Genomic DNA, 27795 nt, shown 5'->3' on the forward strand with positions numbered 1-27795 from the left:
GATCGACATGTTGAGCAAGGTGGATGGAGAGAAGAAGTAAAAGAAGAAGGATTGCGGAAAGTGCTGAAGCTGTTGGCAGTTGGAGAGCGAAAAATCAATCTTAAGGAACGAGATATCTTAGGTTTTTTTTGAAATACTCTGTTTCAAATAGGATATCCTCTCCTAAAAGTTTCTGTCGAAGCAAAATTTCGAGGTCGCAGAAGCAGGATGGTACTTGCAATTCAAGAGTGCTTTGTGTGGAGGAAATGGCTGGTTCTACTTATCGATTTGGAATAAAGGTAAAAGAAGTCTTGATTTATAATTTTTCCCTTAATTTTTAGAAGGCGGCAGAAGATTCAAAGCCGTCGCGCAAGAAATTGGTTATTTTACTGGAGAAGAAAAAAATCTGAAAGAAATAACAAGCGAGGCGGAGGGACTGCAACAAGTGATAAAATATGAAAGAAAAACTCATTCTTTTTATGTAAGATTTAATATTTGTTTCCTGTAAGTCATCATTCTAAGGCGAGAATTTATCATCTGTGGTCATCCATGCTTCTAGTATTCCATTATCATCACATTACTGCTATTGCATTTCGTGTCTTTTCTGCCCCTTTTTGATCTTTACCCTACGATTAGCCTTTTATGCTCATCTTTGGAATGCTTTCAATCTATTTACTGTATATTTTCTGCGGCTATCATTTGAAAGGAAATTTAAACAAAGATCAAGACGATTAAATTTGTTGGACAAAAATCTTAATAAAGTCAGGTGTTTATTCTTATTCTGCTCAAAAACACGAATCTCTTCGCGTTCCAAAAGCCCCAGTAATTTTCAGTTTCACGATTTCCTCAAAAAGGTTTAATCGTAATCGTCATTCGAACTAGCACGCCTTTGAAAATCGGAGAATTTCGCGCTCTCGAGCAGCCGACAGGCACAGAAATAGATAGAGAAAGTTGAACAGTTGAATGAAAGTGCCCAGAAATCGTCGGTTTGCAAGGAAGAAGCGCTTATAGAGCGGCTTGAATTGCATCGAAGATTGCGTTCAATTTCTTGTCGCTATCGATGTACCCGTCGCCTGAATAGATTCCCGTTAGAGACAGAATAAATAAAGATTGTACCTTTAGTAAGCTTGGAGTGAACCAATTGGCCATTGACGTTGACCTCAAGAGCACCGGAGGTCTCCTTAGTCGGCTCAGAAGTGATCTCGACCTGGGAGGCTTCGAATTCGTCCAAAATCTGAGCCTTGAGATGCTCAAATTTCGGACGGTAGCCTCACCCGCCGCAGTAAATAACGTGGATTTTCACAGCCATTGTCTAAAACAAATCGTATCGAGCATTTTCATCTTCAGTAAATAATAGTTTTACAATCGAATATTTACATGAAAAACAGAAAAAAGGGAAATTGGAGTTTGGAAGTGCCCACTTATTTGAGTCTTCGTTGACTTCAATACGATAGGGTTACAGTAGATGGTGACTGTATTCAGATACTTCAAACGTGGTGATAATTCGTTGACTGTATATCAAGCTTTGTCAGTTGTGCAGTTAATTACTATTAATAAGTTTAACTGTCAAAAACTATCGAAAATTTTACTCAAATAACAAATATCTGCAATTGCGGGAAAATTTTTTCATCGAAATTTAATTTAATGTTAGTTTTTTAATTTTGCTAAATCAATTGTCCAGAAATCAAAATTATTAACGGAAAAAGAAATTTGCTTAATCAACAAAAAACTGACTCATCACTTGGTTTAACGAAGCGGCGGCGACATCAAACAAACAACGCGCCCCTATTTTTGGTAACGGCCTTGGTACTCCTCTTTTTGTCTCTCCTAAAAAAGTGAAAAAGTCGAAAAGAGTGTCTTTCTGATTCTCCGCTGTTGCTGATTGGTCAAATTTCGCGCCGTCGGGGGCGATCGGGCGCGCGCACGGGCCAAGAAAGGGAAAGAATCCGAAAAACGAGCTTTTCGCTTTTCAAAGAAAGAAAACTGAAAGAAAGACTTCGAGAAAATTATGAAGGGATGAGAAGGCATTGAGAAAGATAAAAGAATAGAAAGGAAGAAAAATGGGAAAACAAGTGATGAAAGTTGAGTTATTAGGTTCGGGTTAAAATTATCGTTTGTTTTTGGTTAAAAAAGTGTATTTTTGATAAATAAAATTGAATTGAAAATAAAATTTCTGGAGAAAATAAGCATTTTGATCAATAAACTTGTGTTCCTTTGACTGTAAATGCCTTCTTTTCTACGAAACATCGTACATAACCGGCTAATTTATCATTAATGATCCCTAATGATCGCCAATTACGAATTCGATCCCACGAATTGGATCTTGTGTAATTGAGCGAAAAGCGTTTATCTCATCATAAATAATCCAATCAATTGAATTTTAACCTGGGCTCAAGATGGCTCAATTCACGAAATCAAAGCTAGTCGAAAAACGCGAGGTGAAGTGATCCTTGGAGAAGTCGTCAAGCATTTGGGCATTTTCGAAAGCGACTATTTTGGCGTTTCCTTCAAAAGACCAGATGGCTCCTTATGTTGGATCGACCCGGCGAAAACTCTCAAAGCTCAGAAGATCCGCCTCGATAATAGAACTAGCTTCAAGTTCGCCGTTAAGGAAGGGGTTTATCTTGCAATTTTCGTTAGGAATTTCACCTTTGGCCTATTCTTTTAATTTATCTTCAAGGGGATGAAATGTTTGAGGGGCGTCGGAAATAGGTGCCACAAATTGGAAATTGATGCCCAGCGGGTGGGTAGCGCTTCAAAAGGGCGTTTTTATTGTACCTAAACCATGTTCAATCAAAGGTCTCTGTCACCCGCATAAATATTTTTATGGTTGTTCATCCCATTTGACATCTGGCGAGAGTTTCAATTATGGGCTTTTCTCACCCATTTTTATGAAATTAATAATGATCAAAGAAATTATATTCTAATCATTTAGTCGTTGTTGGCTTCACCTTTTTTCAACTGATCTGAACCCCAAGATAGTTCTACCCTTCTGACCCGTGCCAACAACTCCACGACGAATTCACGCGCCATTTGTTTTGCCTGTCCGTAAAGCGGGAAATTCGTCAAGCAAATCTCACCTGTGCCGAGTCAATGATGGCTCAGATTGCTAGTTGCCTGGTTCAAACCGAATTTGGGGACTTCGATGCGGATGAGTGTAATGATACGAAGTACATTAGTGAACTCAACTTGCTGCCAATTCCTAGTGCTGATTTGCTAAATCAAATTAGGTTTGTTTTATTTTCTATTGCTTTCAAATTGAGTTGATTCTTCAGAATCCTGCACCGGCAACGAGTAGGACAGAAGCCTTTAGAAGCGGACATGATAATGCTCGAGAAGGTGCGACAACTGGAAAGCTGGGGGCAGAAACCTGTGAACTGCCATGATGGGAGCAACGCCTTTATCAAAATATCCTGCTGTGAGAGTGGCATATCAGGCTCGGATTGACAGATGTTTATCTTTAATTTTATTTCGAAACTATTTTCAAATTCCTTCTGTCGTTCTTCTCCTATAGAAAAACTACTTTTTCGAGATGATTTAAACAGTATTAAAGGCCCTTTACAGTCTCTTTAATGCCTCTAAAGAGTGACGTGTTCCCTGACAGTACTCTGTCAACCCCGACGAAAAGTCTTTCAGGATACTTTATTACACACCTGGCGTTGGAGCTCAATACGAAAGCTATCTTTCAAGGAAGGGTTAAATTGATACACATTGATTACCGTAGCAAACGAGGAAAACATGAGCTAGTCGACCTTTGAGCGTATATTTCATAATCGAAAATGGCTTGAGAAAGTTAAACAAACTAGGAAATCAGTGAATGATAGATGAAGTTCTGTAAAATGTCAAATAGCGCGATAAAACTTGACTTTTATGAAACTCACTGACTTAACCCGTCAAAGCAAAAGCAATTCATTTTGAAACTTCGGCATGAAGACGGCACTCCATCGGATGTAAAGACATTTACCTTCAGTAGCCGAGACGCAGCAAAAAACTTCTGGAAATGCACAATCGAGACGCATACATTCTTCAATCTCCGCGTCGGCCCACCTAGAAAGCCCAAGGTAAGACACTATCGGATTCTGTTGCGTCGGAGAATAGCTTTGAATTAAGAATATCCTGTTTTCTCGTGGCTCGAGCTTCCGGTACAGTGGACGAACTTTGGAGGAGCTTCGAACTGCGAATAAAAATGCTCCGGCGAGGAATATTACTTTCACGAGGAAGAGTAGTCAGCGCGCTAGAAAAACGCCAAGCATCAAGCCTGGTAAAATCAATTTCACTCATTTTTTTACTAAAAAATCTTCAGACTACAAAGTGGACATTTCCGAAATCCATGCTCCTCATCCGACGCCATCTCCTAGGCTACAGGCAAAAGCACAAGCTACTGTTGCGGAATCGACGAAAAGTGATTTCTCGGAGGTACATTATTTTGCATGTCTTTTTCATGCTTTATATAATTAAACATGCAGAAATACAATATTCATAATTCATTTTATTCCCTTGTCAAAGTAGACAGAAAAAAATCGATTTTTTCTTCGCGATAAGGGAACAGAATGAAACAGAATAGCTCCATTTGAGGCCGTTTTCACTCCTTTTCTTTTAGATAACCGAGCTAGCAGAGATGAACAATTTGAAATCAGATGCTAACTCGATTCCAAGGACGGATATTGAATTGAAGCCGGATAAAAGTGTGGCTGAAGAAGAGATCTACGATGAGCCGAGGAAGTTGAGATGCGATGTGAATTACTCTGTCTGCAGAGAGATCCTAAATACCGAAAGAACTCACCTCAAGGTAAAATTCTAGTTTTTCAAGCTATTTAGACCTATTTTAGGACCTGCAAGTTGTTGTTCTCCATTTCCGAAACGCAATAAGAGATGAAGCAGGAATCCCCGAGCAAATCATGTCGCTCCTTTATTCAAGCCTCGACCCGATTTTCGAGTTTCACAAAAACTTCGTCGCGGACCTTGAGCAACGAGCTGCAGAATGGGAAAATTCTATCTCCGGCCAACAAACAATCTCTGAATTCTTCAAAGTGAAAATGCGCGAATTCGCGTCACATAGTGGAAAACTTGAAAGGATCGAAAGCGTGTTGCATGAGGTGGAAAGCTCGCTGCAGAATTATCCGAGGTTCTTGCAAGTTTGGAGAGCCTTTGAAGGAAGGAAGCTGTGCTATTTGCCGATTTCGATGTTTTTGTTGAAGCCGATTTGCAGATTGTTCCAGTATTTTAATGTCATCTCGAGAATGGAGAAGCATGAGGGCATGGCAGCGCAGAAGGAGCTTCAGCCAGCTGTGAACAGGTTCGTTACTTCAATTGCTTTTTTATCATAAATTTGTTGACAAGAACAGTAGTAGTTACTTTTGCTATCATATTTTATTTCTATATATTAGTACATTACTCTTGCGTCAACAAAAATACAAATTCAACTCTTGAAATTTGCGTAAAATGGTTTCTTTTTGCATAATTTTCATTGTATATGGTATTTTCTAGGTTAAAGCCCGTCCTAAACCGATGCCTACAATTCCAAATTACCTCCCAGTTGCAACGAGAGCTCGTCGGAGCGGACCATCTCCTAAAACCCGGTCGTGAATTCGTTCGAGAAGGTTATCTGAGAAAGTGGGCTGGGCCAAAAGGAGGCTTCAATGCTAGGATGTTCTTTTTGTTCAACGATTGCGTCTTATGGGTAAGAATTTTATCATGAGCTCTTCTAAAAGAAGTTTAGACGACGTCGAAGATCGACCCTCCATCAATCGGAATGACGTCTTCGAAGCCTTGGAAGCTCTCAGTCGAACTACCACTCAACAACGTCTCGATAGAGCTTTCTGATATGGACCGATCTGCTCCAAACTCGTTCGCCATCAATCTACCTGATGTCAACACCGATCGACAAAACCTTAACTCTGGAAAAGTCACGTCAATGATTCTCTCTGCATCTGATGGTAGCCAACGAGAGAAGTGGATTAGGGATATTGAGTTGTATTCGAACAAGATGAAGCATTCAACGGACCTCTTTTCTTCGGTGGCGAATGGAGAGACGACCTCGAATTTCCATGTTCACAATATTGGAAATATCGGTACCATAGTCTATTTTATACTCTTATTTACATTTTTCTAAGATGAGCGATTAATCGATGATAACAAGATGAAGCAAAGCACAACGACTCAAGTTTGTTGGTTCCGCTACTGCACTCTTGGATTCAACGACCATCTCACAATGTCTCAGAATGTCATGGCTGGGTAAGCAGTTTTCAATGGACGAGATTCAAAGGATTATTTAGTTATTTGATGCGTAAGTTCAAGAACAAACCGGCTGGCCTGGGTCAAGATCCTTCTACGCAACGAAGCTGGCAGAAATTGTGGGTCGTGTTGAATACCTTCAGGAATGTTTTTCATATAATTGAAATAATTATTACGGTTTCACATTTTCATGTTGAATACATTTCGAAAACTCTCAACAGTATTCACTTCTACAAGAGGCACCAAGAATCTGCTCCTCTGGCGAATCTCCCGTTACTAGAATACAAAGTTCACCCTGTCGATCCGTCAACAATTCCCAACTGTAAACACCAGTACATCTTTATGATCAAACTCAAGGTAAATCATAAAATTCTCTCTTTTTTCCAACCTTTTCTTTAGAAGCACGAGTATCATTTCGCCGCCGAGACGGAGTACTCTTACTTGCGCTGGATGGAAACTCTTCGCATTGCGACTCTATCCGACTAAATCTAGCTCAATTATAATGTCTAAAATTTTTAAATTAACTGCAACTACCTGTATTGACCTCTCATTGTACTTTCTACTCTTTCTGATTTCTTGAATCACCTTTCCTTTCTTTGCCTTAAACTTTCGCGTTTTCATGACTCGTATCCGGCAAAAACATGTTTGAAAAACTACGAGTACACAAACAAAAAATTACCCCTTTCCCCGAAAAACTACTTCTTCACGAATTTCTAAGTATCTACTTTCCAACTTAAAATTTTGAGAAAACGGCCAAACGCACAAAAAATACCAACAGCATTCTACTCTTCAAATATTGTCTTTGAAAAATACTGCAATTTGTTCCAATAAAAGCTTGTCAATTGAAGTTTACAGTGTTATCAAGTGTTTTCGCTATGAATCTAAAAATATTTTCAATCGGGATAAAAGTAGCGACCTTTTTACGACTTTGTTTATTTTAAGAATTAATTGCCCATCTCTCTGATTTTGGCTTCATGGAGCAGTTTGTCCCACTCACCTTCAATGAGAAATCAATAGCTGGTTTACGAGAGAACTACAACCTTAGCATGTAAGATTATCTCACTTCTTTGTAATCGTTCATGTTGCTCTTGATTTGAGATATTTGATTGACATTTGTTTCAGAGGGCAGTTTCAAGCATCGAATTCGGTGAACAAAGAGGCGTTTTATCAGACCAAGTTTCAGGTATTTCCTCATTATTTCCCTGTTAGTAGCATAGACACTCATATCAAATTTCTAGCTCGCGCATGCGCTCATCCTCTCCGAAAATCTTGATGATATCAACGAAGGGATCGATTTCCTCAAACAACTCATACGCGAGCATGAGAATATGACGGCGAATCGCGACTACGCGTATTTCATCGCCATCGGCCTCCTGCGTCAGAAGAAGTACGAGGAGTGTATGCGTAAATGCCAGCAGATCTTGCGCGTCGAGCCCGGAAATCATCAAGTCAAAGGAAACGGGTTTTGTTTTCCTCGTTGATCGCAAAAGTCGATCAATCCGATTTTTGCCGCTTAGACGAGCATGAATAAAATCCATTGATAGATCTCTCGATCGCAGCTGAAAAAGCTTTGAGAAAAGAAGGGCTCATCGGAGTTGGAATCGCCGCCGGCGCATCCCTTTTTGGAGCTCTTGCTATTGGAGGCCTTGCAGCTCTAGCAGCGACAAAGAAACGATAAAGACTAACCAAATACGATTATATTCATTGAAAAGAAACAAAGAACAATCTCCAAATACTAACTACCTGTTAATTGTTCCCTATTATCGAAATGGGGCTCAGCACACTGTTCAGATCTATCCTACCAATATTTCTTCCTACGGAAAATGCTTACATGTGAATTTTTTTTAGCTTGATATTTATTTTTGCTTTTAGAGATGGAAACTCCTGAATCGGAAAACTTCATCAGTGAGAACCCGGTGGATGATAGCGTTTATTTCAAACGTACGCATTTTATGTTATTGATTTGCGTTCGCTTTCGGTGCTAGAATCGTTATTTGAGAACTCTCAAATACGGTATTTGAAATACCATTTTTTATTAAAGTTATTTATGAACTTTTGGACACTTTTTGACCGTTATCCCTAGCAAGAAGATTTTTAGAATGATAGGAGGGTCAATCAATGTTGCATTACCAATGTATATTTTTCGAAGTTAGACCGGAAAAGATCATATTCGCGCATCAAAGTCACTTCCGGTTTAGACTGAGCCGCTTAGCTTAGTTATGAAGTTGTCCTGAATAGATGAAATAAAAGAAAAGTACTTTTTTGAGATGACTCTTGAGAACCAAAAAGCCTCCGCGGGCAATGAATGCGCTATCGAAAACAACCAAAACAAAAACGATGATGGTGTATCACTTGAATCAAGTGGCTTGATAATGAAATATTTGAATGCATAAATTTTAGTGTCCAAAAGTCATATTTATATGTCTTTCCCAAACTCTTTATCGACTTGCTCTAACAATCATTTTCAGCCTCAACAAAAGTGCCAAAGGTCCTCTCAAGCACGCACATCCTGCTGGCCTTGGGATCCTTGGGCCTTTGCATCGCCTGGGTCATCAAAAATTACTCTGGCTTCACGCTCGACAATGGAACTTATCATTTTCTTCTTATGACGCTGTTCATTATCTTTACTTCTGTTGGTGCTACTTCCTTCCGAGTCTTTACCTTTGTTTCTCGTCCTGTGGCCAAGGTATTTTTCGTAAAGAATATTACTTGTCAACCTTTTTTTCTGAAGCTTATTCATGCTGCCTGTCTCACAGCAGCTTTTATCATCGCTTCAGTCGGTTTATGGACGATATTCAAATTCCACAACGACAAGGACATCCCAAACATGTACACTCTCCACTCCTGGCTTGGTCTTACTTTCGTCATTCTCTTCGGTCTCCAGCTTATGGGTGGCTTGTTTTCCTTCCTCTTTCCTCTCGTGAGTCCAGCGTTCAGGACAAAGATTCTCCCTGTCCATCGTGCCAGCGGAATCATCCTCCTCGCTGGAATCGGTAAGTTTAAGTGCTGAATTCAACTTTTGATGCTTCTTCTTTGTCTAGCTGGAATCGCCATGGTCGGCATCAACGAAAAGCTCGTGTTTGAAGTTGGAAAATACAAGCTCAAAGACGCATTTGGAATCATTCCAAACGTTTTTGGACTAATTCTGTTCCTCTTCGCCTGCGTGGGAACATTCATTCTGGCCCGACCCGAGTACAAACGCGAAGAGAATAGAAGACAAGGTTTAGAAATGCAATAAAACGCAAAATATCTAAATCAATATTTTTCATTCCCTTTCTTTCGCTCTACATAACCTTTCTGTCGATTCAAATCAGAATGATCATGACGTCAATTTATACTTCGAAGTATACTGTGACTGCGATGAATAAACTTGTTGATATATTTAGCTCTATGGACCAAAGAGTATGGTGTTTTTTTTTATCGTAGATCCAAAATGAACCAACAATGGAAAAAGAGAAGCCATTGATCCTTTTTGAATCCGTGATCTTATTCGAAATCAATTTTGCGAGGCCTTGTTGTCGATTTATAAAAATCCAATTTGACGAAACATCCCAAATAACCTATTGGACATTCCACTGCTTGACAATGTCTATTTTTAAGCTCGGCTGGCAACCTGTGTAGAAAACCTTAGGCAGGTCCTGCAAGAGCTGTAATAATAATCCGCGCAGCGGCTTTTTCGAAACAAAGCCGCGTAATTCCACAGAATTAAAAATAGATACAGGTGGTTATTGAAGACCCTTGGCAAGGTTTTCTACACTGGTTCCCAAGCCCAGTTATGTAAACCAGCGTATGCATTTCTGAACCTTTCTCCGAGACAATATTAAACGAAGCTAGAACTATTAGACCTGCAATCCTTTGAACCATTTATTTACCTTCTTCCTGATTCCTGCCTAAAAAATAAAATCCTGAAGTTCAAATTAAGACTAAAGCCTTTCTTTTTGAAACAGAGTTAACGAAAAGAAGGTGATTTATTTTCATTGTCTTGCACAGCAAGTTTTGAAAACGGAAAAATAGTATTTTCCCGAAAATAAGAGCGGGGAGATCCGAAGTTCTCGGTTAGCTCAGCTGACGAGAGGAAAAAATAAAAAAAAACGAATAAAGCAAGAAGAGTAAAAATAAATTACCGCACAAAAGTTTTTGAGAATCAAACGAAAGATTGAAGTAAAAAGGGTGCCACCGCGCGGGCAAGAAAGAGAAAATGTTGTTCGCGGGGTGGCAAAAAGTAGAAGAAGAAAAAAACGAATCTGTTTGTCGAATTTGTTTGGAGAATATCGCTGTATTAAGAATTTTGTAGTGGAATATAGTTTCCGGCGGTAGTCATTATTTTCTGTCGAGTGGTAGTAGAATAATGAGCGGTTTAGGCTTTCTGGACCCAGGAGGGGACGAACACGGGCGCGTTGACATTGAGCCGGCTCTTGACCGGTGGCTGACTCGTGCGCATCGAGAGGTTCGTCATTTGATCCATCATCTTAAGCTATCGATTAGTGCCAGTCACAGTCATTCCCGAAATGACCTTTGTTGCTACTGTAAATCTTGCGCAGTGACATTCAAAAACATACCAATTTGCGTCTGTTGGACACAAGAGTCCTCCTTGATTTCAAGAAATTAAATCATCTAAGAATATATGAACTCAGTTCAAAAGTTCCTTGAGATCTGGGTTTAGGAAACATATGCTTACGAAATGATCAATTTATGTCGGAAGTATACACAGGTCATAATGGTTTGATCCAAATTATTCACAGCTGTCTTTCGATATAAATGCGCTGCATGTTGGAAATTGTTATAATCTTTAAGATGATACTTGAATGAAGAAGAAAATTCCATATTTTTATTAAAAAATAAGGGATCTTATTTGTAATTTTATTTTAAAACGAATAAACTTCAACTCAAAGCTAGAAAAGTTGTTGTGTATCTATGCGAAAAATTCCCGTAGACATTATTCACCCCAGCAAATAGAACAATTTTATAGCGGAATTATCATCTCGACGTCAAGAAAACTCGAGGACTCGCGTCAATATTTACAGTAGCAACAACAAACACAGGTCATGTGTTGAGATATTCACGCTCTTTCAAGCTACGGTAGCACTTTCAAGAGCTGACGTAATTATGAAAGAACCCAGTCCCCCTCACAATAATTAATTGGGCAATTTGGCCGTCCAGGGCGACAGGAAAAAAGCACACATAAAAATATTTGAAGTTTCACGTGTGTCACGAACCGTAGAGATCAAAAAATTACCTGAAGATCACCAGAGGCTTGCTCTTCTTGCATCATGAGGCGCTCGAGTTCAGCGAGTCTGAGCTCTTCTTCAACCTCTCTCTGGAGTTTCTCGTCAGCTCCTTCTTCCATCAGCCACTCGTAATCTTGCCATGCTAGAATTCCCCCTCTCAATCCATGTTTTCAGTAATCGGGACTTACCGCTGTAAGACTTTGACATTTTCGTTGAGTAAGATTATTTTTCGCTGGAGTTTACCGGTAGATTCTCTTGGTGTGGCAGAATTGCTTCTCTTACGAGCCAATTTCTAAAATGAAAAATGATGAAAAAAGTGGTGGAACTTGAGTATGATTCAAGAGCGTTAGGGCGCCTCTAGGAATAATCCAGTGTCATCATAAAAGGGCGATTAGTCATGAATCAAATAAGGGAGCAGTTGAACTTTACTCATATAAAAAATCTGTTTGAAATGGACCCAGTTCTCTAATAAAAAAAAACGATGAAAATCATGATGAGAATCAATTTATTAGAGGGAATCACACTCGTATCGCATAAAACCGCATTATTGCCATGATTGATGCGTTTCCAGGGCTCGTAAAACAAGTCCGATTAGAGGAAAAGATCAACTCATTTCCGGTTATCGCCTGTAAGCCGCCCTAAAAAGCTTTCACTACTCTCTTTGAGCGTCCAAAATAAAAAGGGGCCGTGTTTTTAAAAGGGCACTCTCAGTCCTCAAAATAAAAGAAGACCCGTTGCGTAAGATCGGACTCTTTTGACGTCAATAAAAAAAGAAAATCATCAGTTTTTCTCTATCTCAAAAACAATGAGCGCTTATCGCGTGACCGTTTTTTTTTTCGTTTTCATTTTCAATTTGCTGGGAAGGAGAATAAATATATTTCTGAATAAATTTGGACGCGTGTAAAAATAACATGGCTTGTCAAATATTTGGACGGGGGATTATGTGACACTGGCGAGCCGTGAAAAAGTCATGGGACTTCCGTCTCCCCAACGCCCCTACTTGAGGGGCGCTTTGAGAAGTTCTTCAAAATTCAAAAGCCGGGGAAATTCGAAACAAGACGGTTCGATCCTATTCTGTATGCTGATAGAATATTCTGAGGGAATCGAGGCTATTCTTTTAGCGTCTGAAATTTCCAGCATTTTCTGATTGATTTTTTCGCGGCTTGATCTTTCTGAAACGCGAAGCCGCTTGCGGCTTTTCCGTCTTGTTTTGGGTCGAAGCCGCAAGCAGCTTTGCTCACAGGGACATTTATTATTAAGTGCACAGAAACCCCAGTAGTAAAAAATATTGGTCCATGTGAAGATGAAAATTCTCGCGAAATCAACAGTTTTTTTTATGTCAACGGGTTGACAAGCTTACTTGAAATTACCGCTAATTGTGGCAATTATTCCCTTTTATGGGCTTGTTTTTCTTCGCCTTGTCTCTTTTAACACGAGACTTGCTGATGAATTATTATGTAATTATGCCCAATTTCAACTTTTTATATCAAAAAAGTTTTCTGGAAAAGCTCCAAAATGAGACAGTTTTCCTTGATTTCTGTATTTTGTATAGTCAGCATTTTTTCTTTCTTGAAATACAGGTCATTTCTCGCCAAATTGGAAGAGAATGAATGAAAAATGAAAGTAATATATCATATATAAAGTTAATACGCATATAAAACGGGTAAATCGGTTATTTTCCCCATCGAAAATGAGCTATCTCTCTATTTATAATTGAGCGGAGATAAGCGGGGAACAGGCCATCCTAATGTAGAGATGGATTGTTGAAGGGCCCCTTTGTTTCGCCAAAGTAAAGATCCGGGTGAAAGGCTCTTTATTTTTTTGACTTGAAAAGAGAGATCCTTTCTTTTCTAATTTCGATTTTATTTTACCATCTTAGTCAAAATAAATAAAAAAGTAAAAATTTTGAGGTGGTCTTACTCTGAGAATCTCCTGTAGAAAATAGACCGCATGATTTCGAGCGCTCTGAAAAAGCGGATCGAAATGCCCCTGAACTTGAGCAAAAAATCGAATACAGATGGAAACAAAAATCGATTTCAATTTGCCACGTTTTTTGTTGCTCCTGGAGCACTTGACGCAAAACAAATTGCTTATTGAGTATTTCTGTCAATCAACATGTTCTGCAATAATCATAATTATTTTACCAAAGGTGTCCTCTTTGTAAATAGTTTAGTCCCTTATCAAGTATTATTTCAACTTTCGAAGAAAAATAATAATTCTCTATAAATTTTCTTCATGATAATAGAAAAAATAGGGCCTTTGATAATATCTCTAGAAAGAATCATTTTGACCCTTTCCGACCTCTCTGTCTCTCTTTTTTTTATCTTCTCTCCCAGCGCAGTAAAAAAGCAAATAAAAATAAAGAAAAAAACTCGTGATTTACCTGTTTTCGAGATTCTGAATTTGAAAACGCTCTCAAACGTCTCTTTAAAATTTTTATCTCTCCCTCGATTTTCCCCCTTAGGCTTAAATTTTTGAATTTTCTCTTGATCCTGATCTTTTTCTTTCAAAACGAACCAATCTTTTTATAATTCGCCGGAAAAAATCGGTTATTTCACTTGACCTGAACTGACCTTTTTGGACTGCCGCGGAGTTTTTTTCTTATTTTCTTTTCGAAAGAAAAAATGAAAATTCTTTTGATGATATTTTTGGATACAAAGGAATAGGAGATCGAGGGCGAACCACTGCGCCCTCCGGTGGTGGCGAACGAAAACTGATGACTCATCATCGAGCGGTTACGTCATCGCGCCGCGCTAACTTCAAAATTCAAATGACTAATGCGAGCTAAAGAAAATGATAGAGAAAAAGAGGGAATTCTAGAATTATGAAAATGAAAATTGAAGAAAAGAAACCAATATGCAGAACACAGAGCTCATTATGATATAATCATAGTCAATTGAAATTATGCTCTAAAAATATTTTTTTTTCACTTCAAATTTATTATTGCTAAACTTAATTTTAGATGTATGCTTTCGTATAATTAAACTTAAATCTTTTAAGATTGAAAAAATAAAGAATGAAGTTGACAATCACCGGTCCTGGGGACTCGATTTGGTCCCAGGATCTTTCGCCCGATCTTGACATCGCAACACTCAAAATGCTCAGCGCTCTTGACCTCAATTTAGGTGCTTCTATTAATCTTCCTATCCTATCCTTATTTTTATGTTTTCATAGACTTCAACAACATGGTTTTTATTGCAAATGGACAGCCGCTGCTGGACGATTCGATGAAAATCGAGGCGACAGGACTGAAGGACGGAGACATGATTATGGCAATGCCGGGAAATTTTCTCAACAGAGCGAGTCAAACGGATTTGCGACAGTCGAATCCAAGAGGGCGGCAACAAGCTCCAGATTGGAATGCGAAGGCTCAAGAAGTCCTAGAACAATTCAGGTAAATGATGAAATGAAGCGAAATGTTGTATTTTTCCTTCAGATCTCAACTCGGCCGCCTTCAAAACTGGCCAGCTCTGCAAGAAGCCGTCCGCGCTGGAAACCTCCAAGAAATCGCCCGAGTTCTCCGCGAAGACTACGAGAAAAAAGTTGCTCAAGAAGAACGTCTCCGTCGAGCGGAAGCAAATCCAATGGATCCAGAAAACCAACGAATTCTTGAAGAACACATCCGACAACAGAACATCGACGAAAGTCTAAACACAGGGCCGGTTTATGCTACTTTTCTAAAAGTGCACCCAACTGTGTGTTTTTATTAATTTGCCCTTTGAGTTGTTACAGTTAAGCCGACTGTTTTCAACCCTAACCTATTGAAAATCGATGTGGCCGATGAATTTAGGGCGCTGCCTCTTTTGTTACAGTTGATTTCGATATTTACTATCCCGCCGACCAGCATTAACCTTAATAGCCATGGAAAACTCCCCGGAGCTTTTTGGAACGGTAATTATGCTCTACATCAGCTGCAGCGTTAATGGCATCCCCGTCAAAGGTGACCTCGCCGGTTCTTTATCGCCCTTTTTCATCGTTTCATTTAGCGTTCGTCGATTCTGGCGCGCAGATGACGATTATGAGCCAAGCCTGTGCGGAGAGATGCAACTGCATGCGTCTCCTGGACACGCGATTCTCAGGCATGGCCGTTGGAGTCGGAAAACAGCGAATTCTTGGGCGAGTTCACACTGGACAGATTCAAATTGGCGACACTTTCATTCCTTCTAGCTTTTCAGTGATGGAGGATCAACCGATGGATCTGCTGATAGGATTAGGTACGTCCTAGTACGAAATTAACATATTCAAGGGGAAGAGGCTTAATTTTAATTTATTAAAATATTTTAGACATGCTCAAAAGACATCAATGCGTTATTGATTTGGCGGCGAATGAGTTGCGCATTGGCTCGACTGGCACTACAGGTACGAAGATAATTTTGGATACTGTAACTTATATTTTCTAGTAAAATTCTTGTCCGAAGGCGAGTTGGATTCCAGAGCGCGGTTAGCCGGCCCAGCTGCGGAGCAAGCACAAAGCGAGGAAATGGTAAGGCCCAGCTCGCTCATACTCAAATCTAAACTCGCTCTCTTCCTCTCAGGAAATCGAAAAAGCCCTGGCAGCTTCGAAACGCGAAGCAGAAGAAGAACGCGCTGGTCCATCCTCGAAACGGGCCGACACAGGAAGCAGCGTCTCCAAAGAAGTCCAACAAGTGATGAGCACAGCAAATTGCTCCCAAGATGTCGCAGAAAGAGCCCTTCGAGAGACAGGAGGAAACTTGGACAGCGCAGTACTGAAAATTCTGACAACGAGCTTTTCCAAGAAAAAATGAGAAAAAACACATGATCAGTTCTTCTTCTCAATGAAATTCTTTCTGTACAATGTTTCAGCAAAAAGCGTGCAGCAGCTCCTTTTTTTTCTTTCTTCAAAACCTAAAACTACTTTATTGAAACTTCGACGACTGGTACATGTAACTAACCGTTTTTAAATTCCTGGAGCTGAACAAAAATTATTAAACATTGACGAATCATCGCTCAAAAAAACACTGAAAAAACTTATTGATACAACTTTTATTTTACTATTTCTAAGGAAAGATATTCTATCTAATAAACCTATATTGTTAAACCCTCATTCTTATTTTTCTTGTGCAACTAGAATGTTGAAGAGGGCTTATCTGAGTCGGGCGGTCCTTTCGCAGCGAGAGGCTTCCTACTCCAAGACCCCTCTCAAGAAGACAGGCGCTTTCGGCGATGTCATCCACAACGATGCCATTTTTAAGGGACGAGCGCATCTTCTCGACCAGAAGAAACTTGCTGCGCCTGCTTCTTGGGTATCTTTTATCCAAAAAGATGAGAATCTTGATCGTTTCTTAGAAATTGACCGCTGCTGACTTGAAAAACACGAAATCAAAAATTGACGATGAACAGTTCCCAGTTCCAGAACACAGGTAAGCCTTGTTCTAAAGTCCCCTTGCCATCAAAAATCAAGATACAACTTCCACGCCCGACCTTTCTTCGGCTTCCGGGGTGCCTACGTCGGACAGCGAATTGAGTACGACGAGATTCTTCCTCGATGCAAGGGCAAGCTCAGCGGCCTCGAGTGGAAAGGACTCACCGAAGAGGACCGATACACTGCCAGAAACTGGTACATCAGAGCTCGTAAGTCTTTCTGATTCCTTCTCGTTCTAAAAAATGTCTAGACCAGAAGAACATCCGCGAGTCTAGCCACTACCAATACAAGAACTTCACCCAGGGCGAGCGAGGAAGCTACATGTTCGTCCTTATCTTCTCCGTCGCCCTCTGGTTGATGGTCAATCAAGGTCTTCCCTGGGAAAACAACCGAATCTGGATGTCTGGCAATCCAGACAACCAAGCCGAAATCGGAACCAAGCCAAGCTTGATCATGTCAACTCCAGTTCTTGGCGATATTCTTCTCTTTTTCGTCAATGGACAGTTCCTCCGAAACGATTGGGGAGCTGATCAGTACAGGAAAGCGTTTCGAAAATCCGCATCTGCGTTTCTGACGCACAGTCAGTCTTAATCTCGCGGAAAATGGCCCATCTTTATTTCATTTTTTCGCTCGGCAGATGCTTCCTAGCTATAGGAAAGTGTGGGATTATTTCTTAGCGTCATTAAAGATATCCTCTCTGGGCTGAGCGAGACGGCGGAATCGACCCTGTCGCCGACCGAGATCTTCTCAAGAGACGAGATCTCGTCGGAGTCACTCCACTCGGTCTCTGGGAAGTGCGGGAAAACGGAAAAGTCAAGAGCACGCCTTCCGACTCTTTCCGCTCCGAACACGAGCTCTACGCGGACGGCGCCGAAGGCCCATCCCAAATCGGTCCATACGATGTTTCCACATGGAAGTCTGGCAAAAAGATTAACTCTGCTCACGAAGGCGTCGGCCACTCTACTCAATCTTACATCTTCTCGACTGGTCAAGGCTGCGCGTACCATTCTAGAGGATGAGAAAAGAAACATGTTCCTGCTTATTCTGTTCAAATGTAGAAAAAACACGAAAGATCACTACTAAACGTATTTATTTCCAATAGTTCCAGATGGAGCTACTGAGTCGTTCAAAATAAAATAAAAACATCAAAATTTTCTGCGTTTTTATCAAATTTCTTTGCAAAGAAAAAAAGAGTTACGATTTCAGGATGACAAATGAAAGTTTACTTGAACACGCGTTGCCGGAAGGGCGCAAGAAGCTCATTGAAAATCATGAAAATTTGAAGAAAGTTGCAAATTATTGGTAAATGAAGAGATGCTTTTTGCTTTTATTATCAAATTCTAGTGAGCAAAATTACCTTGGCGCTCACAACAAGGCCGCCGCGCTGAATGAGACGAAAAAGTACACAACGCATAGTTTGGCTTCAGTTGCTTATCAAGTCAATACGCTTGCATCGGACATGCTGATGCTCCTCAAGGAGCAAGAAGATGAGCTTATGCGGCTGACGTCGTCGATTGAAAATTTAAGCGACAGGGTTGATATTCACTGTGAAAAAGTCTCCCGTCGTGAAGTTGGCGCGTTGACCTACCGACGAAATATTTCAAGGATCGACCCCATCAAAGTTGTTTTCGATCAATTTTCATGGTTTTTATCGTTGGTTTTAGTATCCTGCGAATCCAGAAAGAGCTGTAAAATACATTCGCAAGGCGATAAACTACAACGAACTGGATGACATTGGACATGGTTTGCGAACAGGGCAACCGGCTGGAATCAGGCAGGCGAAAAACGCATCGATAAGAAACTCTGTTGGAAGCAGTGGCTCCACCGGGACCCTTACGAGACCGGGACAGGAGCAAATGTAAGATCATCTGTGAAGTCAGTTAGTAAAAATGATCTTAGGCCTCAATATGGAACAATTAGACCAGTTGCTGCGCCGAAGATTCCTTTTGCAGCTGGTGGAGTTAGCCAGGTTCGTATCTTCTTTGAAAATTTACTTATTGCAAGAAATTTAGTTCAGTGAGAATTCTAGTTTTTGCAGGTATTAGATGAGTTGAAACAGAATCTAAAGTGATAGTTTGAACTTTTCCGATGTTGGTTGGGGCTCCCAAGGCCGACTTATCAAAGTCGAGATGCCAACAGTTCCCCTTGAGTTAGAGGAAGAGGAAATTTTCAAAGAAAACGAAGAGATTTTCGGAAAGTATTATTCGAGGCAGATTACGCATCTGACAAATAGCTCGTTTTTGAGCATCACTGAAAGCTCAGATACGGAAGTCGAGGTATTTTTTGACAAAAGCGAAGAACTAACCAGAAATAACTCGCAATTTTAATGGATAAAATGACGGCCAAAAAATAGACTTGAACCCGGTTGTAACCGATCTCTTTTAGGTCAGTGTTGATGGTCAGTCAAATCGGCAAAGAACAGCGTCAGCTAATAGCTCTCGATATGGTAAGTCAATCGCTAAAACATCAGACTTAAAATCTTCCCTAGGAATTCCTATGTCTGATTCAAGCCTCGGAATGGGGATGAATCAAAGCTATGAGCAAGCAGTTCCCTTGCCCGACTACTCGAATCAAGTTTCTGATCAGGCTTACGACCTGCCTCCTCCACCGGATGAGCTCAAGTTCAACATGGATTCGATATCGCAATCGAACTCTTCGATAACTAACGTAACTTTGTCTTTTGGTTTGCTTTGAAATAATTCTTGGAATCTAGGGTGAAGATTTGCCCGCGCCACCTGCGAATATCCTGCTGGAAACCCCCGCTGCAGGTAATTTCAAAAGATCTTAAATTTGGATAAATCCCTGCATCAAAAATTATAGCGCCCTCTTTTGGCCTATTCGGCTCATAAAGACACTTGATTTGAATTTGATTCACATGAATTCAAATGAAACATAAAATTTACTACTGTATTCCACCCGATGTCACTCATGATAAGAACTGAAGAATTTTATTAAAATGAATCACAAATAATTTCATCTCAATTCCCGCTAAAAATAAATGAGAACATCCGAATCTTTGTCCTTCTTTATTTTAAATCTAAATGTCAATAAAGATCTTCCACCACCTTCCTTCGAGGATGAAATCATGGCAGCCGTAAATCAGCCTCCTCTTGAGCCCGGTTGGATCAGAAGAACACCAGCTGATCCTACCTGGGCGCCGGCTCAGTACCAAGAGAAAGGTAAGCAGCAGTCAATATGTCTCAAATATATCCGTTTTGCAGTGTCAGCACTTTACGATTACGAGGCAGAACGGGAAGACGAGTTGACGTTTTACGAAGGTCAGGAGATTTACGTTATCGCAAAAAACGCTGACAACTGGTGGGAAGGCGTCTTAGAAGGGCGAGTCGGCCTCTTCCCTGGGAATTACGTTCAGTAAAGCATTTATTTCCTTCTGAAAGAAAACTGACCTATCTGCGCATCAAATTATTGCTCACATTCCTATTCGCATAATTTCTTCTCTACTCTGCACAATTCAAAAAAACCAAAATCACAAAAATACTAATATGAAATTCAGCTTCATGATTCGCTCCTGTACTAATTAACGCTCTTGATTTACGCATGAATTTTCAAGAATGCAAAGTTGATGGAACCTATAGGAGGAAATGTCGATCTGCCGCTATATCCCGCATCGTTGCTTGCCCAGGCGCTGTAAGATATTTTTCGTAGCGGCGGTTTGCTTTATCTGCATTCATTGGTACACTATCCAACGACATGGGCATCATACTGCTTACAAAGTAAAGTCCTTATTTCTTCGACCATTTCTCATTCCTATATTCAGCGACATCGTCAACCAAAACCGACCCTAGATCACGAGTTTCTCGTCGCACCCAGGCCTAAACGAAATGCTCAGAATTCAAAAGAACAAACTCCTGAAGACTCAAAACTCTCTTCAACTACAAAAAAGTCAACGACGACAGAAAAACCAAGGCCTGTTCGCGCAACTTTGAACATCATCAAGAAGGAATTCGCGAAGACGACTGAGAAGCCAACAACTAAAAAGAAAGCCTCTTCTTCGACAAAGTCAACATCTACGGAGTCCACAACAACAACGACTACTGTCGGCAAGTGCTCTCCAGGAAGACCAGTGATGTTTTTGAAAACTCACAAAACGGGATCAACGACTCTGGCGAATATTTTTCTTCGATACGCAGAAAAATATAAGGTACTTTTTACATGAGAACTAGCAGTTTTTAAGCTTTTATGTTTAGCTGCTTGCAGGATTACCTCCAACGCGAAAGTGGGAGCTTGGCGGTTACCCAGCTCCATTCAAAAAAGCTCTCGTCGACCCTGTTCCAAAGACCCATTACGATGTGCTCGCTCATCATGCGCGATACTCTGATGAGATTCCTGAAGTCATGCCAGAGGACACTCTTTTCGGTACTCACTTGCTCTGACTTTGAACCTATTTGTCCATTAGTTACATCAATTCGTGATCCAGTTGACAACTTCGAGTCTGGTTTCGGATTCTTTCGCGACTACCCTTACCCTCAATGGCTCGGTGATCATCCTCAAATTCACGAGTTCCTCGACAATCCGACAAAATACTACGACAAAACGACACCTTGGCATTTTCGCGCAAAAAACTACATGGCCTTCGATCTTGGCCTCGAGTACGAAAACGATGACGAAAGTTACATCAAAGAAGCAGTCAAGCTTACTGAGAAACGATTCGGATTGGTGATGATTACCGATCGTTTTGAAGAGTCTGCGATTTTGCTGAAGCATGAGCTTTGTATGGAAATTGAAGATGTTGCTTATCTTAGGTAAGAAATAGGCGAACAGCGACTACTAACTCTTCGAAAGGCTAAAAGTACGCAAAGAATCAGATAGAAAAAGCATGTCTCCTGAATACCAAGACAAAATAAAAAAGTGGAACAAACTGGACACTGCCCTATACGAACATTTCAACGCCCTTCTTGATAAAAAAGTGAAGGCTTTCGGCAAAGAAAAGATGCAAGCTGAAATTGAAGAGCTCAACCGTACGTTCTACTTTGTAGCCTCAAAAATAACTGTGCTTTCAGAAAAAGTTGAAGAGCTCAACTCAAAATGCATCGAGAGATATTCTCAATTTGATGCCAAACCCTGGATTTCCCGGATAGTTCTTAAGCCCAAAGCAGGAGCTATCTGTGAGACCATGGCACGTGGGGAAGTTCTCTTTTCTGATACTCTTCGGTAAGCGACTTTTTGAAGCTCTTTTCTTATCAATTCATAGAACTGCTCAAAAGAAAGGAGTGGCGACGAAGAAAAAGATCAAAGTGATCCAGCCAATGATGGAAGAGCTCTTAGAACTCTTGCGCAAAGAGCAGGTCAAAATCCTCGGAAAAGATGCAGTTTCTTTCTCTTCCGGAAACGCTGGCTCCCGTCAGTAAAACAAACTTTCTGTTAATATTTTTGAAGCAACAGTTTGACCAATTTTTGTGTGGCGCGAAGATGGGCAAATGTTGTATTGTGTTTTCTGTACTTATTTAGAATTTTATATCAATTAGCATATTTTATCTGAAGCATCTGAAATTTATCCAAAGAGCTTCCTCGCAATCAATCCGACTTCTACATTTTCTGTAAAACTCCATTTTTACTTCCAAGTTATCTATTACCTGCATGACCATTTTCCCTTGCCTAATACAGATAAAGACTCCTGAAAATCTAATTTATCTTCTCACAGAAAATATGCCTGTCACATCTGCTCTCGCTGCCAGACTCGCAAAAAGAGGAATAAAGATAAACAAAGAAGGTCCTAAAGAAGAGATCTTCGCAGAAAGCAGATCTGAGCCTAAAGAAGAAACAGTAATTGATGAATTCGGGTAAATTTCTTTGTTTACGATTTCTTTGTCGAACGAATTTTTAGAGAAAAACTACCATCAGAGTGGGACAAAGCTTGGGATAGTAATTACGAGTGCTGGTATTATTGGAATAAAAATTCGAGAAAAGTAGCCTGGTTGCCGCCTGGAGATCCTGAATGCGAAATCGTTGAGCCTGCAAAAAGTTTTAATGCAATTCCTCACAAATATGAATCTAGCAGGTATTGAATACATCACATTTATTCTTAATGGGGGAGAGTTGTGAGAAAAAAATTATGCTCATCCATTTTATGCAGTTGCTATATCATCAAACTCATCTTTCTAAGGCTTCTATCTGTCAGAGATCGCCATTTTAATACATTTTTTAAAGAAGCCCTTCCTATACAATCGACAGTATCGACATTCGAGCACAATTTATGAAAGAGCTCGTCGAGCCATTCTCCCATCGGATTCATCTTCTGTTCTCTTGAAAAAAAACCTCCAAGAAGAATGAATCCGTTCCGAAAAATCTCATTCCTAAATTTTCTTCTCTCGAGAGCCCAAGCGACAGTTTTTTCTTTCCTCTTGCTATTTGCTTTGTGAGTACATTTATTTAACAAAGAACGCTCAAGTTTTTACGCAGTGAGCACAAACAAAATGCTTGTATGAATGAGTCTGCCCCGATCACTGTAGTTGAAAGTTTATTGGTGAAATCATGATGTCTTTGAAAGTTGTATTAGTCGAGACCGCGATACGCGAAGACGAGATGATCGAGACGACCGGAACCGCGATCGAGATCGCGACCGAGACGATCGAAAACGACGCCCCGACCGAGATCGAACTGACAGAGGGCGAAGTCACCGAGACGATGATCGAAAAAAGAAGCGTCGCGAGGAAGAGGACGACTTCAACGATCCAATGGATCCATCCGCTTACTCTGACGCGCCAAAAGGTAAGGTTTCTTTGGAAATCAACTCGCTCAAGTCCATTTTTTAGGGAATTGGAATCGAGGAATCCCTCGCCCAGGAGAATCAGTCAGTACTGCCGGTGTTCCTCAGGTCGAACTTTAGCAACTTTTTTCATATCTGTCAATAATCCTGCCTTTCTGTCAAATAAAACTTGTCAAATACAATTTGTTTTCACCTGACCGAAATTGGAAAAGACCAAGGATATTATAGCTGCAATGCCCATCTTTTCTTGGCACCGTCGTTCTTGATTAGTTGGCTATATTTTTCTTATAAAATTTAACTTTCTTATCAAAATATTCTTTCCTAGATTGTTAAAAGAGAGATGTCAGAAGGCGAACGTTCAAGCACTGACTTGAGTGAAGAGATAGAAGAGCTTCAGTTTGCAACTTATGAAGAATGGTACGACGATCACGAGATCGAGAGAAATGACGTGAAAGAAATGATAGGACTGTTTACCGAGAGAAATCCGAATAACCTTGACAGGCGATCTTGGATGAAAGCCTTCGAAAGTATGTCAATTTCTTTCAATCAAAACTATCTATGATTAAGGAAAAGACAAGAGCATCGATTACTACAAAACGAAAACGCATTCTGACGAGCAAGTGAAATATGTTCTTCGGCATATTCAAATGAATCCGACGATCACCCGATTCAATGTCAAACATGAAGCCTACAACTGTATTATCACAGGTAAGATAGACTCGTGTTTCTTTTTTGATGATGTTTTTAGGTGCAGGCGGCTATGAAATCGACATCCGAACCAATTACCCGCTTCTACCCACTGTCTGGACTTTTGAGATGCAACGGCCGGACAAGAAACCCTTCACTTTCACAGCCACAATCACGATCTACGAAAACGAGGACATTCACGACTTTGAGGTGAAAACCTACAAATCGACTCCAATGTATGAAAGAAACGGCATCGTTCAAACTGCATCTCACTCATCGTGGAACGGAGGCGCAGTTGGACGATGGGATATTGAGCTTCACCTACCCGAGTGTCAATCCGAATGATTTTTGAAATAATATATTATCACCTGAGCGCCTTCACTTATTATCTGCCATTCATCAAGTTCGCTTATCACAGAAATATAAACACTGACAGTTGATTGTATCCCCTAAAGAATATCAGCAGTCGAACATAAGACGTTGATTTTTCGCGAGTTTTATTTGCATAATGCAGCATGCGCTTCTATAATTTCGTTTTTTAAGAAGAGTTACGTGTTGGAAGCAGAATTTCAAGTAGAAAGATGTACATACGCGATAACAGATATAACAATGATGAGCATAATCTCATGAGCAAGGCAGATCGGCATTTCGCTAGAGCAAAGAATCCTGGCAAACGGAAGTATGATAAAGAAGACGAGAAGAGAAGTGAAGATATCCTCAATTCCCCTATTTTTACAACCCCTCGAGTCCGTGATCCGCATGATTCTACCGCCCAGAGTACTGGGCCCCAGACTTTCATGAAAAATGATGCTCAAGAGGTTCCAACATTGGTGTATGCTAACCGTTTACCGACCCAAATTGTCGTAATTGAACACAACCTTCTCATGGAAAAGAAGGACCCGATCCATAACTGGATCACAGAACTTCCTCGCCTGAAACACTTGATTAATGAAGGAAAATTTCACGTCGAGGACAATTATCATTACTTTCATGCTACTGATGAATGTCCACCATTGAAACTCAAGTCATCTTTATTGAAAGATCATCTTGGTAGCGAAGAGAAGATTAACAGATTTCCAGAAAGTTGTATGCTCAAAAAGCGAGGGAACCAAGCTGCCGTTCATCGAAGACGAAAACATTATTTCGGAGATATGATAGGCTGGTATATTGATAAACATCCAAATAACTTCGATAGCAGATATTGGAAGATTCAAGTCAAACGTAAGGGGTCCCCGGATGATTCTTAAATGAACTTAACTTTTAGAATTTCATGATATAGAAAGGTGCTATCTTTATGGAAAAAAGAGCCACCCAGAAGATCATTTGAAGTTTCTCATGGAGTATATGAGCTGGAACCAAAAAGTCACCAGATTTAATGTGAAAGTGGAAGCTTTTACTACCCTTGTTGCAGGTAATCATGATAGTTATTCTCTGGAATCATGTAAAATTCAGACTCAGACGTCTACAAAATCGAAATGCATTCGAACTATCCTTGGTTACCAACAAAATGGACCTTGAAAATGCAACGAAAAGATCGAAGACCCATCAGACTCGAAGCTCATTGTACAATTTACGACAGTAACGATTTGCGTGACTTTGAACGAAGCCCACTTTGCAGGTCGAAAACGATCTACGAAAACGGTGCATTTATTCAACAAGTCTCTCATTCATCTATGTGTGGAGGAGTTGTTGGTCGATGGGATGTGCAGATCGTTTTCTAGCTACGTTAGTTTATCACCTGCCAATCACTGATCATTTTGCTCAATACAGTATTGACAATACTAGTTCTGAAATAAAGATAGACACATTGATCAAATGAAGTGGTGCCATTACAGGGAGAGCAAACTTTACTTAGAAAAGATAATGAACCAGAAACAAAACAAAACCAGCTCGAACTCATCTCAATCATTTTAGAGAAGCGTTGCCTCGGTTGCTGGAGTCTACGAAAGACGTGATATGTATTCAGATGAATATGATTTTTATTTGGAAAACGACGATAAGGTATAAACGACACATTCCGCCTTGCTTTTCATAATCTTTATTTCCAGGAAAATATTCCAAATAATTCTACTATTTCCGCCAAATTTGTTCCGCGTTCTCAATCCCGAATATCTTCCAAAGCAAGCCATCGATATGACTCGCAGCACCTCCGTGAAATTAGTGGAGGATCAAACATCGTACGTGTCGATCCACCATCATGGGATAGCGCTGTTGCCGACTCTCGGTCTTATGCAACGGTTCTTCAAAGTGCCGAAGAAACATGGAATTTAAGCCTCGAAGATAGTCACTCTTCACTTCAAAGTGTTTCTCTAAGAGGAACAAACAAAAATCGAAAAATGGTTATTCTTGAGCTCAATCTCGACATACAAAACGAAGAAGACTGGGACTTTTACATCGGACATCCATCCCGGCTGAAAGCTCTGATGAATCGAGAAATGTTTTATAACAATGGGGACTATTTATTCTTTCATGGCACAGCAGAGTTCCCGCCACTAAAAGTTAAGACCTTACTTTTATATGAACGTGTGTGTCCTCGAAGCCTGAGAAGACAACGAGGAAACTCGGCGGCGATTCATCGTCGAAGAAAAAGATATTTTCACGATATGCTTGGCTGGTTTACAGATCGTTTTGAAGATAATTTAGATAGAAGATATTGGAAAATTCAATGCAAACGTACGAACTTTTTGAATAAAATATGTTTAGCGTCTATTTTAGATCCAAATCCTGCTATAGCAACACAAATGTATAATCGGAAAAGCCACCCAGACGATCATGTAAAATTTCTTCTTGATTACTTGAGCTGGAATCGACGCGTTACAAGATTTAATGTGAAAGTGGAAGCGTTTACGTCTTTAGCAGCGGGTTTTAAATATTCTATTAATTTGAACTCAACAAGGATTTAGAGTCTGATATCTACAAGATCGATATCCACTCAAATTATCCAAGACTTCCGACTATATGGACTTTGAGAATGGAACGAAAAGATGGAAAACCATTCGAACTTGAAGCCCAATGTACAATTTACGACCCAGAGGACATCCGAGACTTCGAACTCAGTTCACTATACGATTCAAAAACAATTCACGAAGAAGGTGCCGTTATCCAACAAGTTTCTCACTCATCGTGGTGCGGAGGAGATGTTGGTCGCTGGGACGTTCAAATCTTTCTCTAACCTTTTTTCTTATCACACAGTTCTCACCTCTGCAAAATTGCCACAATAAAACAAAAATTCACTTCACACTTAAACTTTTCAAGTATCGGCTGTTGCAACTTCAAAGAGCCGAGACAATGACCTGCAATTTTGCGAAACTCAAGCCTTATTTTCAAATCAATATCTCAGCAAGCCTTCGTTTCCCTCAATTCAAGAGCAAGGCACTGTGAAAACAAGTAATTCCCACATTGGTCCCCTGCGGGCGAGCGCACTGTGCTCCGCTGATGACCGAAAATGCCAAAAGGAACCTTAAAACATTTCTGATGCACCTGTCTTAATTCTTCATTTTTCATGATTCCTTTACTTGTTTTAATTGTTAAACTATGCTGGGCGCAAATGCAAATGG

General features: G+C 40.2%; 11 protein-coding genes and 1 long non-coding RNA gene across 14 annotated transcripts in view; 11 read left to right on the top strand and 1 right to left on the bottom strand.

Annotated features, from left to right (window-relative positions):
- Positions 1-1872: 1872 nt before the first annotated feature.
- Positions 1873-7023, top strand: LOC145695886 (FERM, ARHGEF and pleckstrin domain-containing protein 2-like). Its single transcript, XM_081772929.1, has 16 exons — positions 1873-2073; positions 2376-2588; positions 2960-3209; positions 3255-3415; positions 3608-3666; positions 3876-4040; positions 4090-4240; positions 4283-4395; positions 4580-4768; positions 4809-5275; positions 5467-5659; positions 5699-6050; positions 6093-6213; positions 6255-6353; positions 6432-6570; positions 6613-7023. Exons 1-16 carry the CDS (start codon positions 2040-2042, stop codon positions 6697-6699), a joined length of 2793 nt encoding a protein of 930 aa, XP_081629055.1. The 5' UTR covers positions 1873-2039; the 3' UTR covers positions 6700-7023.
- Positions 7024-7158: 135 nt separating this feature from the next.
- LOC145695913 (mitochondrial fission 1 protein-like) lies at positions 7159-8060 on the top strand. The gene is made up of 4 exons (XM_081772963.1): positions 7159-7261; positions 7336-7396; positions 7452-7666; positions 7756-8060. Exons 1-4 carry the CDS (start codon positions 7188-7190, stop codon positions 7889-7891), a joined length of 486 nt encoding a protein of 161 aa, XP_081629089.1. The 5' UTR covers positions 7159-7187; the 3' UTR covers positions 7892-8060.
- Positions 8061-8073: 13 nt separating this feature from the next.
- Positions 8074-10116, top strand: LOC145695909 (plasma membrane ascorbate-dependent reductase CYBRD1-like). The gene is made up of 4 exons (XM_081772959.1): positions 8074-8154; positions 8682-8899; positions 8945-9206; positions 9255-10116. The coding sequence occupies exons 1-4, from the start codon at positions 8088-8090 to the stop codon at positions 9449-9451; spliced, it is 744 nt and encodes a 247-aa protein (XP_081629085.1). The 5' UTR covers positions 8074-8087; the 3' UTR covers positions 9452-10116.
- Positions 10117-10482: 366 nt separating this feature from the next.
- LOC145695917 (uncharacterized) overlaps positions 10483-27795 on the bottom strand; it is a 45063-nt gene continuing 27750 nt past the window's right edge. Inside the window, exons 1-4 of one of the 2 annotated variants that reach the window (XR_014133783.1) lie at positions 14015-14032; positions 11630-11733; positions 11450-11583; positions 10483-10681 (exon numbers count right to left, since the gene is read on the bottom strand). This is a non-coding gene — a long non-coding RNA (uncharacterized LOC145695917). Of the gene's footprint in view, positions 10682-11449; positions 11584-11629; positions 11734-14014; positions 14033-27795 lie in introns of those variants that run through there. The other variant, XR_014133782.1, reaches the window with a different exon arrangement.
- LOC145695900 (protein DDI1 homolog 2-like) lies at positions 14435-16506 on the top strand. Its single transcript, XM_081772950.1, has 8 exons — positions 14435-14566; positions 14616-14835; positions 14878-15096; positions 15299-15381; positions 15428-15655; positions 15726-15800; positions 15842-15924; positions 15977-16506. The coding sequence occupies exons 1-8, from the start codon at positions 14458-14460 to the stop codon at positions 16205-16207; spliced, it is 1248 nt and encodes a 415-aa protein (XP_081629076.1). The 5' UTR covers positions 14435-14457; the 3' UTR covers positions 16208-16506.
- On the top strand, positions 16511-17960 carry LOC145695905 (uncharacterized). Its single transcript, XM_081772954.1, has 5 exons — positions 16511-16705; positions 16749-16822; positions 16864-17033; positions 17075-17361; positions 17511-17960. The coding sequence occupies exons 1-5, from the start codon at positions 16532-16534 to the stop codon at positions 17841-17843; spliced, it is 1038 nt and encodes a 345-aa protein (XP_081629080.1). The 5' UTR covers positions 16511-16531; the 3' UTR covers positions 17844-17960.
- LOC145695564 (abl interactor 2-like) lies at positions 18014-20358 on the top strand. The gene is made up of 9 exons (XM_081772553.1): positions 18014-18126; positions 18169-18445; positions 18489-18682; positions 18724-18793; positions 19210-19270; positions 19313-19491; positions 19538-19592; positions 19878-20003; positions 20046-20358. Exons 1-9 carry the CDS (start codon positions 18032-18034, stop codon positions 20198-20200), a joined length of 1212 nt encoding a protein of 403 aa, XP_081628679.1. The 5' UTR covers positions 18014-18031; the 3' UTR covers positions 20201-20358.
- Positions 20376-22193, top strand: LOC145695563 (galactosylceramide sulfotransferase-like). The gene is made up of 7 exons (XM_081772552.1): positions 20376-20558; positions 20603-20986; positions 21033-21201; positions 21242-21587; positions 21628-21803; positions 21846-21996; positions 22037-22193. Exons 1-7 carry the CDS (start codon positions 20427-20429, stop codon positions 22191-22193), a joined length of 1515 nt encoding a protein of 504 aa, XP_081628678.1. The 5' UTR covers positions 20376-20426.
- LOC145695565 (polyglutamine-binding protein 1-like) lies at positions 22423-23752 on the top strand. The gene is made up of 4 exons (XM_081772554.1): positions 22423-22625; positions 22670-22843; positions 23342-23553; positions 23598-23752. Exons 1-4 carry the CDS (start codon positions 22423-22425, stop codon positions 23669-23671), a joined length of 663 nt encoding a protein of 220 aa, XP_081628680.1. The 3' UTR covers positions 23672-23752.
- LOC145710857 (uncharacterized) lies at positions 23881-24673 on the top strand. The gene is made up of 3 exons (XM_081788564.1): positions 23881-24078; positions 24119-24259; positions 24300-24673. Exons 1-3 carry the CDS (start codon positions 23892-23894, stop codon positions 24581-24583), a joined length of 612 nt encoding a protein of 203 aa, XP_081644690.1. The 5' UTR covers positions 23881-23891; the 3' UTR covers positions 24584-24673.
- Positions 24773-26072, top strand: LOC145705053 (uncharacterized). 2 transcript variants are annotated; one of them, XM_081782506.1, is made up of 3 exons: positions 24773-25459; positions 25503-25649; positions 25691-26072. In XM_081782506.1, the coding sequence occupies exons 1-3, from the start codon at positions 24820-24822 to the stop codon at positions 25957-25959; spliced, it is 1056 nt and encodes a 351-aa protein (XP_081638632.1). In that variant the 5' UTR covers positions 24773-24819; the 3' UTR covers positions 25960-26072. The 2 variants fall into 2 exon arrangements, with proteins under 2 accessions (XP_081638632.1, XP_081638639.1); XM_081782513.1 differs by having other exon boundaries at positions 25518-25649.
- On the top strand, positions 26157-27476 carry LOC145695566 (uncharacterized). Its single transcript, XM_081772556.1, has 4 exons — positions 26157-26239; positions 26287-26911; positions 26954-27100; positions 27142-27476. Exons 1-4 carry the CDS (start codon positions 26195-26197, stop codon positions 27408-27410), a joined length of 1086 nt encoding a protein of 361 aa, XP_081628682.1. The 5' UTR covers positions 26157-26194; the 3' UTR covers positions 27411-27476.

The sequence above is a fragment of the Oikopleura dioica genome, chromosome 1 (assembly GCF_907165135.1).
Source record: "Oikopleura dioica chromosome 1, OKI2018_I68_1.0, whole genome shotgun sequence".
Lineage (NCBI taxonomy): Eukaryota > Metazoa > Chordata > Appendicularia > Copelata > Oikopleuridae > Oikopleura > Oikopleura dioica.

Coding starts and splice junctions, on each gene's coding strand:
- LOC145695886 (XM_081772929.1), top strand. CDS start 2,040: ATGGGAAAACAAGTGATGAAAGTTGAGTTATTAG. Junction 5,276..5,466: donor CTTCAGCCAGCTGTGAACAG/GTTCGTTACTTC, acceptor GGTATTTTCTAG/GTTAAAGCCCGTCCTAAACC. Junction 6,051..6,092: donor TCACAATATTGGAAATATCG/GTACCATAGTCT, acceptor CATTTTTCTAAG/ATGAGCGATTAATCGATGAT.
- LOC145695913 (XM_081772963.1), top strand. CDS start 7,188: ATGGAGCAGTTTGTCCCACTCACCTTCAATGAGAAATCAATAGCTGGT. Junction 7,262..7,335: donor GAGAACTACAACCTTAGCAT/GTAAGATTATCT, acceptor CATTTGTTTCAG/AGGGCAGTTTCAAGCATCGA. Junction 7,667..7,755: donor CCCGGAAATCATCAAGTCAA/AGGAAACGGGTT, acceptor AAATCCATTGAT/AGATCTCTCGATCGCAGCTG.
- LOC145695909 (XM_081772959.1), top strand. CDS start 8,088: ATGGAAACTCCTGAATCGGAAAACTTCATCAGTGAGAACCCGGTGGAT. Junction 8,155..8,681: donor TGATAGCGTTTATTTCAAAC/GTACGCATTTTA, acceptor AATCATTTTCAG/CCTCAACAAAAGTGCCAAAG. Junction 9,207..9,254: donor CATCCTCCTCGCTGGAATCG/GTAAGTTTAAGT, acceptor TTCTTTGTCTAG/CTGGAATCGCCATGGTCGGC.
- LOC145695900 (XM_081772950.1), top strand. CDS start 14,458: ATGAAGTTGACAATCACCGGTCCTGGGGACTCGATTTGGTCCCAGGAT. Junction 15,382..15,427: donor TAATGGCATCCCCGTCAAAG/GTGACCTCGCCG, acceptor CGTTTCATTTAG/CGTTCGTCGATTCTGGCGCG. Junction 15,925..15,976: donor AAGCACAAAGCGAGGAAATG/GTAAGGCCCAGC, acceptor TCTTCCTCTCAG/GAAATCGAAAAAGCCCTGGC.
- LOC145695905 (XM_081772954.1), top strand. CDS start 16,532: ATGTTGAAGAGGGCTTATCTGAGTCGGGCGGTCCTTTCGCAGCGAGAG. Junction 16,706..16,748: donor TTGCTGCGCCTGCTTCTTGG/GTATCTTTTATC, acceptor ATCGTTTCTTAG/AAATTGACCGCTGCTGACTT. Junction 17,034..17,074: donor AAACTGGTACATCAGAGCTC/GTAAGTCTTTCT, acceptor AAAAATGTCTAG/ACCAGAAGAACATCCGCGAG.
- LOC145695564 (XM_081772553.1), top strand. CDS start 18,032: ATGACAAATGAAAGTTTACTTGAACACGCGTTGCCGGAAGGGCGCAAG. Junction 18,794..19,209: donor CAGCTGGTGGAGTTAGCCAG/GTTCGTATCTTC, acceptor GATCTCTTTTAG/GTCAGTGTTGATGGTCAGTC. Junction 19,492..19,537: donor CGAACTCTTCGATAACTAAC/GTAACTTTGTCT, acceptor CTTGGAATCTAG/GGTGAAGATTTGCCCGCGCC.
- LOC145695563 (XM_081772552.1), top strand. CDS start 20,427: ATGTCGATCTGCCGCTATATCCCGCATCGTTGCTTGCCCAGGCGCTGT. Junction 21,202..21,241: donor GCCAGAGGACACTCTTTTCG/GTACTCACTTGC, acceptor TTTGTCCATTAG/TTACATCAATTCGTGATCCA. Junction 21,997..22,036: donor CTCTTTTCTGATACTCTTCG/GTAAGCGACTTT, acceptor ATCAATTCATAG/AACTGCTCAAAAGAAAGGAG.
- LOC145695565 (XM_081772554.1), top strand. CDS start 22,423: ATGACCATTTTCCCTTGCCTAATACAGATAAAGACTCCTGAAAATCTA. Junction 22,626..22,669: donor ACAGTAATTGATGAATTCGG/GTAAATTTCTTT, acceptor ACGAATTTTTAG/AGAAAAACTACCATCAGAGT. Junction 23,554..23,597: donor TTACTCTGACGCGCCAAAAG/GTAAGGTTTCTT, acceptor TCCATTTTTTAG/GGAATTGGAATCGAGGAATC.
- LOC145710857 (XM_081788564.1), top strand. CDS start 23,892: ATGTCAGAAGGCGAACGTTCAAGCACTGACTTGAGTGAAGAGATAGAA. Junction 24,079..24,118: donor TTGGATGAAAGCCTTCGAAA/GTATGTCAATTT, acceptor TCTATGATTAAG/GAAAAGACAAGAGCATCGAT. Junction 24,260..24,299: donor CTACAACTGTATTATCACAG/GTAAGATAGACT, acceptor TGATGTTTTTAG/GTGCAGGCGGCTATGAAATC.
- LOC145705053 (XM_081782506.1), top strand. CDS start 24,820: ATGTACATACGCGATAACAGATATAACAATGATGAGCATAATCTCATG. Junction 25,460..25,502: donor TTGGAAGATTCAAGTCAAAC/GTAAGGGGTCCC, acceptor CTTAACTTTTAG/AATTTCATGATATAGAAAGG. Junction 25,650..25,690: donor TTTTACTACCCTTGTTGCAG/GTAATCATGATA, acceptor TGTAAAATTCAG/ACTCAGACGTCTACAAAATC.
- LOC145695566 (XM_081772556.1), top strand. CDS start 26,195: ATGTATTCAGATGAATATGATTTTTATTTGGAAAACGACGATAAG. Junction 26,912..26,953: donor TTGGAAAATTCAATGCAAAC/GTACGAACTTTT, acceptor CGTCTATTTTAG/ATCCAAATCCTGCTATAGCA. Junction 27,101..27,141: donor GTTTACGTCTTTAGCAGCGG/GTTTTAAATATT, acceptor ACAAGGATTTAG/AGTCTGATATCTACAAGATC.